The 11,970-nt window shown below is 40.5% G+C and overlaps 1 protein-coding gene and 1 pseudogene across 1 annotated transcript; both read left to right on the plus strand.

Moving 5' to 3' along the window:
- The first annotated feature begins 296 nt into the window (after positions 1–296).
- Positions 297–6,046, plus strand: LOC114357080 (UDP-glucuronosyltransferase 2B2-like). Its single transcript, XM_028310532.1, has 9 exons — positions 297–375; positions 648–803; positions 1,115–1,190; positions 1,986–2,181; positions 2,367–2,564; positions 3,305–3,524; positions 3,720–3,939; positions 4,312–4,531; positions 4,955–6,046. Exons 2-9 carry the CDS (start codon positions 651–653, stop codon positions 5,220–5,222), a joined length of 1,551 nt encoding a protein of 516 aa, XP_028166333.1. The 5' UTR covers positions 297–375; positions 648–650; the 3' UTR covers positions 5,223–6,046.
- LOC114357095 (UDP-glucuronosyltransferase 2B9-like) lies at positions 5,651–11,536 on the plus strand (annotated as a pseudogene).
- The last annotated feature ends 434 nt before the right edge of the window (positions 11,537–11,970 follow it).

Consider the following 11,970-nt stretch of genomic DNA (forward strand, 5'->3'; position numbering starts at 1 on the left):
GTTTAAGCCCCAATGAGTTTCCCATTACAGGTTGAGTAGATAAGTAAGTACCTACCGTTCTGGGGATAGCTGACTCTTGAAACCCACAACGAATTTAATCTAGTTCGAAGTTTGTTGTCATATTAACTCTCTGCATTAGATGTTGCTATGTTCATGGGCTATAGATTCCATATCCGATTATGACAAAGGCCAAGTCATCCTGACCTAGCATAATCTAATAATATAAGAATTTAGTAAATTATCGTGTCATCGTGACTTTGTAAAGAGTAACTGATAAACTCAATGTTTAGTGATTAGTTACTTTGTAGATAGAAAATTGTCTCTGTTTGGGGCATTATAGTTTTACATGGAGCAATAAAGAGACGTGTGATTTATGTGAGTACACTTTTTAATATTCGTTCTTAATTGATTTATTAATTTAATTAACAAATTGTAATTCATACAAATGTCCAGTCTAGTGCGAAATAAGATGTCTCCAATTGTAAAATAAAAAGGTCGTCTAGCTTAGTGGTTCGCGTGCCGGACTATCATCCCAGAGGTCGCGGATTCGATATTTTCAGTACAATAAAATAAAACATCGGTAACATTTGGTAACATGATCATAAGTATTTGTTTTAGTTGATTTTATCAAATATTAATAATTTCAGAACATGCATCACCTCTACAAATTCGTCCTCAGTGCACTTTTGTGCCTGACCGCCTGCGAAGCGTACAAGATCTTGGTGGTGTTTCCCATGGCGAGCAAGAGTCACGGCATCCTGGGAGAAGGAGTGGTCAGGCATCTGCTGAATGCTGGACACGAGGTTTGTGCTTTAAATATTTTAAAACTGCTAAAAAAGAGACTATAGAGTGGCTGAATTAATGTAGGCCGTTACGCAAACTCTATCAGGGGGCGATCTTGATACTAATCAACGACTTAGCGATATCCCTAAAAGAAGACAGACTGCTTTTGGTTTCAAACCAAAGTACCATAAGTTAATTCGATTAAGCGTAAAAATGTTTTTTTTTGTAATTTTCAACACTCCAAGATATTCTTAGAGTGGATTTCAACATTCGCATACTAAAACGATTCCAATACAACCTATGTTTAGTCATTAATTTGTTGAATTTACAGGTCACATTCATAACTCCATTCCCGAAAGATAACCCGGACCCAAAGCTACGGCAAATTAAAGTCTCAGATAAAATAGGTAAAGTAGAAAACCAATTTTAATATAATTTTAATAATAGGGATGTTTTGCTGGGTAAAAAAGCAAGAGTTTTAATTAGTACGTCAGTTAGCTTATCAAAAACTACCCGACACGTATTTTTCACTTTTTAAAACTAATGAAAATGTAAAGAGATAAAGCGTGCCAAAGTTCTAAAGAAAAGGCCTGTGACGTCAGTAAGTGCATAAAAGTGCAGCACTTTGTGACGTCGCGCGGAACTTCAACGCACTATAACTTTGTAATTATTTGTTTGATTGACAATTAAAAACATACGTGTCCAATATTTTTATTATTAAAATTGACGGACTAAAAAAATTTTTTTAGGAAACTAGCCTATACTCAATACTCAATACTCAATATTTTATTGCATCCATTATGTACTTAAAATTAGAACATTATGGGCCCTGTAGGGCACGGCAATTAGGAGAGAGGAGGACCACCCTAGATCAACCGAAAGATGTTAGAAGTTAGAGCCTAGTAATTTATCGTTGAGATACTCACTTAGAGCATAATAGTGTTTAGAAATTAAACGCCTAAACGAGGCCGTAAGTGTAGAACAAGATATTTCTGTGCGAACGGTCATCAGTTCTACACAAAGGCAAGTAAAAGGTCGTGGGTTCGATTCCCGACTTAGGCAGTTCGATTTTTTCAAGTTATTTATTTATTTATTTAAAATTAGTTTGAGTTCTCACCCATTGCCAAATCGGCAGTTCTGCGGACTATGTCGGTTACTTTGGTTCTTCTAGGTACCTACTTAAGTTTCATGTTTATTTATAGATCATGATGTTAACTACATCAAACAGATATTGGACAATGAGTTGGAGCCTTTCAATCCCTTCAAGGTGGTGGAATTATTCATGGAATTCAGTCGAAGGACGATGCAGAATCCACAAGTGCAAGAGATGTTGAATGATCCCAAGGAAACCTTCGACGTGGTCGTGGCTGAGTGGATGTTCAGCGAGATTTACGCAGGGTGAGTTAATAGTTTTTGTTTGTTAACTACTAACGTTTCGTAGTCCCTATTGGTCGTAGCGGCCTCGATAAATGGGTTACTTATTCAAGACAAAAGGATTTTTTCCAGTCAGACCCGTAGTTCTTGAGATTAGCGCGTCCAACGAATAAAACATAAACTCTTCAGTAGATTCAAACCATTTCCAGGTTCGCAGCCGTCTACGGGTGCCCCCTTATCTGGTTATCATCTGTGGAGCCTCACACCATGATCTTGCAGCTCGTCGACGAAAGTCTGCACCCGGCCTACAACCCTGGCCTTATGTCCAGTAGCGCACCACCGTTCACGTTCATGGAGCGCGTTAAAGAGCTGTTCTTCTTAGGAGCAAGTTTGTTGTTGAAAAATGTGTAAGTCACGCATAGTACGTACGTACCTTACACACGTAAGGCCCGGTTTCCACCAAAGCGGAGCGGAGCAAAGAAATGAAAAGTATTTAAATACTTAACTAATCAGATTTCATTACTCCACTTCTCGTCTCCGCTCCGCACAGTTCCGCTCCGCACCCGCTGCCAAATTCTATAGAAAAATTTGACGGTCTGATACTTCTCCGCTCAACTCAGCTTTGGTGGAGCCTAACTGAGAAAGTTCCTGCACTTCCTACGGTATTGGAGCGGTGAGAGAGGGGTGAAATGTGACATTATAGCTGTTGGCGCTTCTCGAGTCCTCGGGCTTCATCGAGATCGATCGGCCATCATCGGCTCCGCGCGAGGCGCCGGCACACTCCGTACTACGTGCCCGACGCCCACTCAGCCTCACGACCGTCACCGGTGTCAGACGCGGCCCTCCCACGTAGGCGCGAACTAGCGATATATTTATAATCATTACACCTATGAAATACAGTCCGCCTTTAATTTATATCTAACGTCTTGTAAGACCCTAACAATAGCTGTCACGGTATTCATGTCTGAAGAAAAATCTGACTAGGTACATCATCCTGTACCGCTCTACTACCGCTGGTATGCTACACGAGTAAAGAAACTAATAAATAATTTAGACAAAGCATATAGTTAGTTTTTTTAGGGCTTTTTGTATTAACTGTTTTGAAGAAGCATGATGTTATTTTTAGGCAATTATTTTTTCATTACAGCTTCTTGATGAGCTACGAGCGAGAAGCGTACGAAGAAATGTTTGTGCCTGTAATAAAAATGAAAGGCCGTCCGGTCCCGACATTTGATGAAATCAAATACAACGTGTCGCTGATCCTGGGCAACTCGCACGTGTCCTTGGGCCAGGCCACCAGGCTGCCGCAGAACTACAAGGCAGTGGCTGGTTATCACATTGATACCAACTTCAAACCGCTACCCGAGGCAAGTTTTTGAATTGGAGACCTCTATAGTTTACCTAGGTACCTAGACCGGCATAATTAAAATCCTAGACAGCACAGAATGAACAACTGATAAAATACATATAACATTATCCTTAATCAGTATGTTCTTTCTTTTTGTAACTGGAAGTCTGAAAATTGCTACAAATAACAGTTTGTTAACTTTGTACATTTACAGGATCTTAAAAATATCTTGGACAATGCTAAACACGGCGTCATATACTTCAGCATGGGATCCAACTTGAAGAGCAAGGACATGCCAGAGAAGCTGAAGATGAGCCTCCTCAAAATGTTCGGTGGCCTGAAGCAGACGGTCTTGTGGAAGTTCGAAGATACCATTGAAGACTTGCCGAAAAATGTGCACATATTGCATTGGGCACCTCAACCTGCTATACTTTGTAAGTAAACCACTTTTATAGCTTCAGCAATTTTAGAAACCACCACGTAGATAGATAGGTAATACCTGGATGCGGGCAGCGCAGATCGTTGTTGAAATCCTTGGAGGCCTATGTCCAGCGTAACGTACAAGCCTTCTACCAAAAGACCTAGATATTTTGGTGGATCACAATATCTTCCTCCACATGCATCCTCCTAACAAACGGTAAAATATTGACTTACTTTATTTAAATAAAGTAAAATCACTAGTTTTGCAGAACTTATGTAGAGAGTGGGGAGAATATAAACAACATTCTCTGTAACATCTTTCTTCTATGTTCATATTAATAAGGAGTTTGATTGTCACATCTTCGAAATGACTCTCTTAATTTCAGCTCACCCTAACTGCATCCTGTTCATAACGCACGGTGGTCTTCTTTCCTTCGCTGAAGCAGTCCACTTTGGCAAGCCCACCATTGGGATCCCAGTGTTTGCAGACCAGTTCACCAACGTCGAAAGAGCTGTGAAGAAGGGCTTCATGAAAAGGGTAGACCTTTCTTACACAATGGCTGATGAGTTGGAAGTCGCGATTAAAGAAGTTACTACCAACCCAAGGTAAGCAGATTTGATGAAATAATAAGTCATTCATTCTAGTTCATACTCATTAAGAGTATTTTAAACATATTGAACTTAAATCAGAATTAAGGAACTAACTTTGCTGTCTATTACGTTTTCACCCCAAAACCTGAACCAATTTGGATGAATTTTGGCAATACCTACTTACGGTAAGTCCTGAAAATATAACATGATTGGAGTGAAAGTACCAGTATACTGGCGACACGTAAAAAGAACGGTGGTCAAAATAGGAACTAAAATTTTCTGTACTATTCTAGGGGTTCGGTAGACACAAGTAGCGCCACTCTTCAGCGTAGTAAACCTCTGAAATCCTAGTGATTTAGCAATGACGATGTCCTGCCTGGAAAAAATGCTTGTAAAAAGGCTCTTAATCATAAAATTATCATGGAACCTTCCTTCCAGCTACACAACGAGGGCAAAAGAGCTGTCTCTGATCTTCCACGACCGCCCTACGCACCCTGGCTCGGAGCTGGCGCACTGGGTGTCCCACGTCATCAAGACAGGTGGCGCCCCCCACCTTCGGTCTCCCGCTTTACACACGCCCTTCTATCAGAAGATGTACCTGGATCTGGTAGCTTTGGTCCTTGTAGTTGTTGTTGCTTTGAGATTGATTGTGAAGCGAATTTGTTGTAGGAGAAGTAGATTGAGCAGGGAGAAGAAAAACCAGTGATATTAGTTTTAAGTAAGAATATAAATTAATTTATTTTTTTACAATAGTGTACATATTAAATCAAATTGTTACTTTGTTTTATGTCTTACTGTGCCTCTAGATTTTTAACAATAATATACGAGCGAAATTATTTTACTAACTTCCAAATGTTCCCGAATTATGAACAGGAAGCGAGAAACAGGGTATTTTGATTACAAGTTAATCAAACACTACTGAGTAAAAAGCATAATTGTATCGTGTTTAAATCCATAGTTACCTAGTAAGTAATTAAGAATGGTTTTAACTAGGAAACAAACATTTGTTCTCATTATACTAAGTTGGAGCACGCATATTTTTGGCAGTATTATCTACTCCAGTTTAAAAAAGTGAAAGTAAATTTAAATAACCGGGTGAAAGTGACCACACACCTACAATCGACATCAGCCAACATGTTGTTATTGGAGGTCAAGGTTAGTTTTAGTAATTCATAAATATTTTTTCTATGGGATACGTGGTTCAGTAACACTTGTGACGGGGCTGCAAGGTTTTCGAGTGGAGGCCACGTACCAGAAAACGCAGCGTGGGACGTCCACCCACAAGGTGGACCGACGTCCACAGGTAGCTGTTAAGGCCGTGGATGCAGGCCGCTACCAACCGCGCGATGTGGAAATCATTGGTGAATGTTCAGCAGTGAACGTCCTGTTGCTGAAATGATGATCATGAAATTGAACACTTGCGAAAAAAGTGATTATTTCTATAAATTGGCGAGCTCTGAGTCAGAAATAGCCCAATTTTTTTAAATATGAAAAAAAATAAACTACGAAAATCCCATTAAACTATATCTTAATCTTTAATAATTTGTTTTTATTTGCCTTCATATCGTTGTCGTCAATGAAGAAGTTTGATGGTCGATAACAATTATCGATAAAAAATGGTCGTATCACATAATGGCGTATTACCTAACATGAATGAACACTTTTTTTTAGCCGCATTATGATTCAGAACACCTAAATAGAGGTACAGTAGCATCTACTTACTTTATTAGGTAATCCAAATTACTATAGGATGATAACTTGTGACCGCAAAAGTGCAATTCTTTTTTATATTTTCGAATCATTTTTCTAATTCGAATTTAGTTAATTGTATAGTGCATGGGAAATTGTCTGGGTAGCCGCATGGTTCGGTTTTACGCATATTAGTATTAATGTTTCGTTAAAAAACGATAATAATGCGATAAAATCGTGACGTTCATAAGTAGCTCCGCTACGAACTACTACGACAATTTTATGCAGCTACGATGTAGGTCTACGATTTAATAGAATACGAATCTACGATTTAATGCAGCTACGACACGTGTGCTACGACATGTGGCTACGATGTCTACGAATTATTTCTTTTCTGTCCTCAGTGGACTTACTGTATTTTTCTAAGTTATGGCAATCTTTGGTAGATTACCAGCCATCAGGTTACCAGGTACAAAAACAGCACATTGTGTCTGTCACGGCAATGATAAGCATTGATAATTTCACACACGCGTGTCATAGTNAATTCGCGTTTCATATAAATAAAAATATAAGTTGTATTTAACCATATCTTAACGATTTTACGTGTGAGTTAGTCACGAACGTTAGAAGGAAGTAGAGTGCCATCTATGAATAATTTACGTAAGTACTTACAACTTTTATTAATTTGTTTAATTTTGAAGATATTCATTCAATCATAATCTTATTTATTGTCTACTTATTTATTAATGATGACGATGATTAATGATGATGAATGACCTTCCTCACTTCACATAAAGTTGAGCTTAGGAAATCTGACTTTATCTGAGAAAATCAAATCAAACAGGTTATTTTCTAATCTTTTTCAGAAAATGAATAGCCTTGGAAAATGTGCATTAATAGCACTACTGTGCTTCAACATCAGCGAGGCGTACAACATACCTACTAGTGGTGTTTCCGATGCCCGCCCAGAGCCATCGAAACCTGGGGGATGGAGTAGTGCGGCATCTACTGAATGCTGGACATGAGGTTTTTACTTATATTCTACAACCTATTACAGCATATTTTATCTCCCAATCCAGTCTGACCAGCGTGCCTCCTATGCGCATAATATGCCCCCCAAGATGTTGGGCTACTGATTTTGAAGATGATAGTTGATAGTACTAACTCATGAGCTATACCAGTGGTTCCAAAACTTATTTAGTCTACTGCCCACATTGATAATAAATTATTTTTAGCGCCCCCCATTTTTGTACTCAAGAGTCGAGCTCAGTCGGTGTCTAAGAGTCCTCCTAGTAGATGACGCCTCCTAAGCCTCTACACAACTTCCCGATTTTTTTTCTGGGTCTCTTACCGCCCCCCTTTAAGCCTGCAGCGCCCACAAGGGGGCGTTATCGTCCACTTTGGGAAAGACTGAGCTATACTAACCTCGAACCCCCCCTGAAAAAAAACCCTAGATACGCCAATGGTGCCTCCCTAAGCTGTCGTGCCAGAGTGGGGAGTGTAGTCCAAAACCACCACTTGCCTTTGGTAAATTAGAGAGAGTCGTGCTCCAGCAGTGGAGATATCCCAACTAATATTATAAATGCGAAAGTAACTCTGTCTGTCTGTCTGTCTGTCTGTCTGTCTGTTACGCTTTCCCGCTTAAACCTCGCAACCGATTTTGATGAAATTTGGCATAGAGATAGTTTGAGTCCCGGGAAAGAACATAGGATAGTTTTTATCCCGGTTTTTGAAACAGGGACGCGCGCGATAAAGTTTTTCTGTGACAGACAAAATTCCACGCGGGCGAAGCCGCGGGCGGAAAGCTATTCTGTATTAAGTGACGTAACATTTGACTGAGTGGTAATAAATCGGATTCATCACGACAACACGAGTGACATCTAGTATTGTTATAAATAGTTATTGTTTATCTGTATCAATCGACGTAACATGTTACGAATTACGATGCGAGCGCCGAGCATTCGTCTGTTTTATTTTTATTTTTCTTTATTCAGAAAACCTAATAAAACTTGCATTCTTCGCGCACTGACCTTTGGCTATGCCGAATCTAACACTTACTGTTTATTTTTGCAGGTCACCTACATTACTCCATACATAAAAGAAGGCCCAAATCCAAAGCTACGGCAAATAAAAATGATATACGACTTCGACGCCCTACCAAGTAATTATTTTACTTTTTTACATTTAGAATAATGCTACCTTTCTTGAAAATGAAAGTTCTTCCGTTCGGATTTTCACCACGAATTTACCTTCTTAATTTTCTTTCCATCAGAACCCCACATCAAGACAATAATGAAAAATGAGCAGGACTTCAATCCCAGCAACTTCTTCAACTACACCTTAGGAACTCATCAGGCGATGATCCAGAACGAAGAAGTGCAGAAGTTGCTGCGCGACCCTCAGCAGACCTTCGACGTGGTCGTGATCGAGTGGTTATTCAGTGAACTGTATTCTGGGTGAGTAATCAGTGTATGGAGTGCGTGCTATGGAGAGGGCTATGCTCGGTGTTTCTTTACGAGATCGAATCAGAAATGAGGAGATCCGTAAACGAACTAAAGTCGCTGACATAGCCCGACGGATCAGCAAGCTGAAGTGGCAGTGGGCAGGGCACATAGTACGCAGAACTGACGGCCGATGGGGCAGCAAGGTTCTGGAATGGAGGCCACGTACCGGAAAACGCAGCGTGGGACGTCCACCCACAAGGTGGACCGACGACCTGATAAAGGTAGAGCAGGAAGGCGCTGGATGCAGGCCGCTACCAACCGTGCGATGTGGAAGTCATTGGGGGAGGCCTATGTTCAGCAGTGGACGTCCTGTGGCTGAAATGATGATGATGATGATGAATCAGTGTACGACTCAGTAACGAACTAAAGTCACGACAGCCTGACGGATTAGCAAGCTGAAGTGTAGTACGCAGAACTGACGACCTGACTGACTGAGTGGAGGCCGCGTACCGGAAAACGCAGCGTAGGACGTCCACCCACAAGGTGGATATGGAAATCGTTAGGTGAGGCCTATGTTCATCAGTGGACGTCCTGTGGCTGGAATGATGCTGGTGATGATGAATTATTGTAGTTTTAGCAGAGTAGATAAAGGCAACTCCCGCTCTTCCCGTAGATGTCGAACATCAGGCCTTCCCAATACGGCCCCAATCTGGCCAATATGGGGAGTGTAAGTCAAAGTTTATTAGCCTTTATCTATCCTCTAGATTGTCTGGAAGAGATGGCTTAAAAGCGATAAGACCGCCTATAGATTCTATAGGCAAGATCTCGCCTTTTTTAAATTAGAAGGTCATCCTGCTATAGTCGAGACTAGACTTGCTGATGATTTATAACCAGCAACCAGTCAGATCTGCTTGACAGTAAACCCCCTAAAATATCTCACATTTTTCCAGGCTCTCGGCCGTCTTCGGCTGCCCCCTCATCTGGGTGTCATCGGTCGATCCTCACTCTGCAATCATGCAGCTGATCGACGAGAACTTGAACCCAGCTTATAATCCTGGCCTCATGTCGACCGTTTTACCGCCGTACACCTTTGTCCAACGCGTCAAAGAGTTGTTCATGTCTGCGGTAACCACTGTGTTGAAGAATTAGTAAGTTTTTTTCTGAAAACAGAATCCTAGGATTACTTACGAGGTATTAGTTATCTAATAATCTATTGTCCTTTACAGCATCTTCGTCAGATATGAGCGACAAGCATACGAAGAATTATACGTACCCCTAATTAAGATGAGAGGTCGTCCTGTCCCCACGTATGATGAAGTGAAATTCAACGCGTCATTGATTCTGGGTAACTCCCACGTATCCTTGGGCCAGGCCACCAGGCTACCACAGAACTACAAGGCAGTAGCTGGTTACCACATTGATACCAACTTCAAACCCTTACCCGAGGTAAGTTTATGATTAACGGGACTTCTTGGACCTGGAAGTTTTTCTTTTTCTTCTATGACAATCTGAGGAAGACCAAACTAAAACTGAAAATGTGATTTCCACTGATTACTCTTTCAGACACTAAAAAAATTACTGGACAGTGCTAAAAATGGCGTAATATACTTCAGCATGGGATCCAACTTAAGCAGTAAGGATATGCCAGAGGAACTCAAGAAGAGCCTTCTCAAAGTCTTCGGTGCACTGAAGCAGACGGTCTTGTGGAAGTTCGAAGAAGTACTGGATGATTTGCCGAAAAATGTGCACATAGTGCAGTGGGCACCGCAGCCTGCAATCCTTTGTAAGTTTACTTTTGATAGAGAAGAAAAGAAACACAAGAGGTAGACCTATAAAATAAACAATAAAAAAATCCTCAGTCATGTTATGAGACATAATACTTTTAACTTATCAGTGTAACAGATATACAAGCCTAATAATTTATCACCAGCTGAGCTATAAGTACCACTTACTCTTATCAATGATATAAACAATAGCAAAAATAACGAAGTCACGACAAACAGTTACTAGTTACTATGTCATTAAGTTATTTGCTTTAAAAATATATTGTTGGCCAAGACGTGGTCTTAACATCAGAACAACACCTTTCATCGGTTAAAGGCAGGATATCTCTCTGGATTGAAATATGGCGGGGATCTCATTGATGTTTTTTGGGGAATGCTTGCGTATAGCAGTGAACCTTAAATTGAGTAAGATGATTGATGTTTAATATTTAAAGATTATGGTTTAATTTCAGCCCATCCGAACTGCGTCCTCTTCATAACGCACGGAGGCCTCCTTTCCGCCACTGAAGCAGTTCATTTCGGCAAGCCCATTATCGGAATCCCAGTCTTCGCCGACCAGTTCCTCAACGTGGAAAGAGCAGTGAAGAAAGGCTTGGGGAAGAGAGTTGACCTTTCCTATTCAATGGCTGATGATTTGGAAGTCGCTCTTAAAGAAATCCTGGACAATCCAAGGTGAGCTGATTCAGTGACAATTTAGCATCAACATTTTTTTACTTGGTTCTTGTATGAGAACCAAGGGATCCCTTCTTTTTTTAAGGACCAAAATAATCATTGTCATCATTAAAAATCTTTCGAACTTTCATCTTCTTTCTTTTCCAGGTATATGGAGAGAGCAAAGGAATTATCCATGATCTTCCACGATCGGCCAACGCCCCCTGGTGAGGAGTTGGCGCACTGGGTGTCCCACGTCATCAAGACCGGTGGCGCCCCCCATCTACGGTCTCCGGCGCTGCATACGCCCTTCTACCAGAAGATGTACCTGGATCTCATAGCTGTAGTCGTTGTTATTCTTATTGCTCTCAGAATATTGGTTAGGCGTATTTGTAATAGCTGTAAGACAAAGAAATTAGTTAGCGATAAGAAATATAATTGAATTTTTATAAGCATTTGTTGATTATTTATTACAAACTTAACAAAAATGCCCACCTTTAAAAAAAGGAAAATAAAATAACATAGGTCAACTTTATTTTGTGCTTACTTACCTGAGTTTTAGACGGCAATTTCATCGACTCCAACGAGGGCTACAGTACCATATTAGCACTAGTGTAGGTAAGGTCCTGAATCAAGTAGCTTTAAGATAGTGACGCTAACTGGTGAGCGCGAAAAAATGGTAAATGGTAAAACTAAGATTTTATTTGCTCGAGGGTGGTGCGCGTCACTAGTTCAAGTTTCATTATGTGCTCATTTGGGAACAATTATTTATGAAAATGGAACAGGGGCGCATTTTCTAATTTCAGTAGTCCATCTGGGAATCTAATCAAGTTCTCCCGGTCGCAAGAGTTCAACTCTTCAACCGCTAGACACAGACAGATAGTGC

The sequence above is a fragment of the Ostrinia furnacalis genome, unplaced genomic scaffold, assembly GCF_004193835.3.
Source record: "Ostrinia furnacalis isolate ACB-3 unplaced genomic scaffold, ASM419383v2 OfSCF3022, whole genome shotgun sequence".
Classification (NCBI taxonomy): domain Eukaryota; kingdom Metazoa; phylum Arthropoda; class Insecta; order Lepidoptera; family Crambidae; genus Ostrinia; species Ostrinia furnacalis.

Excerpts from the sequence above, each read along its gene's own strand:
- LOC114357080 (XM_028310532.1), top strand. The coding sequence starts at position 651 with ATGCATCACCTCTACAAATTCGTCCTCAGTGCACTTTTGTGCCTGACC. Across the intron at positions 3,525-3,719 it reads ACTTCAAACCGCTACCCGAG|GATCTTAAAAATATCTTGGA; the intron begins GCAAGTTTTTGA and ends GTACATTTACAG. Across the intron at positions 4,532-4,954 it reads GAAGTTACTACCAACCCAAG|CTACACAACGAGGGCAAAAG; the intron begins GTAAGCAGATTT and ends CCTTCCTTCCAG.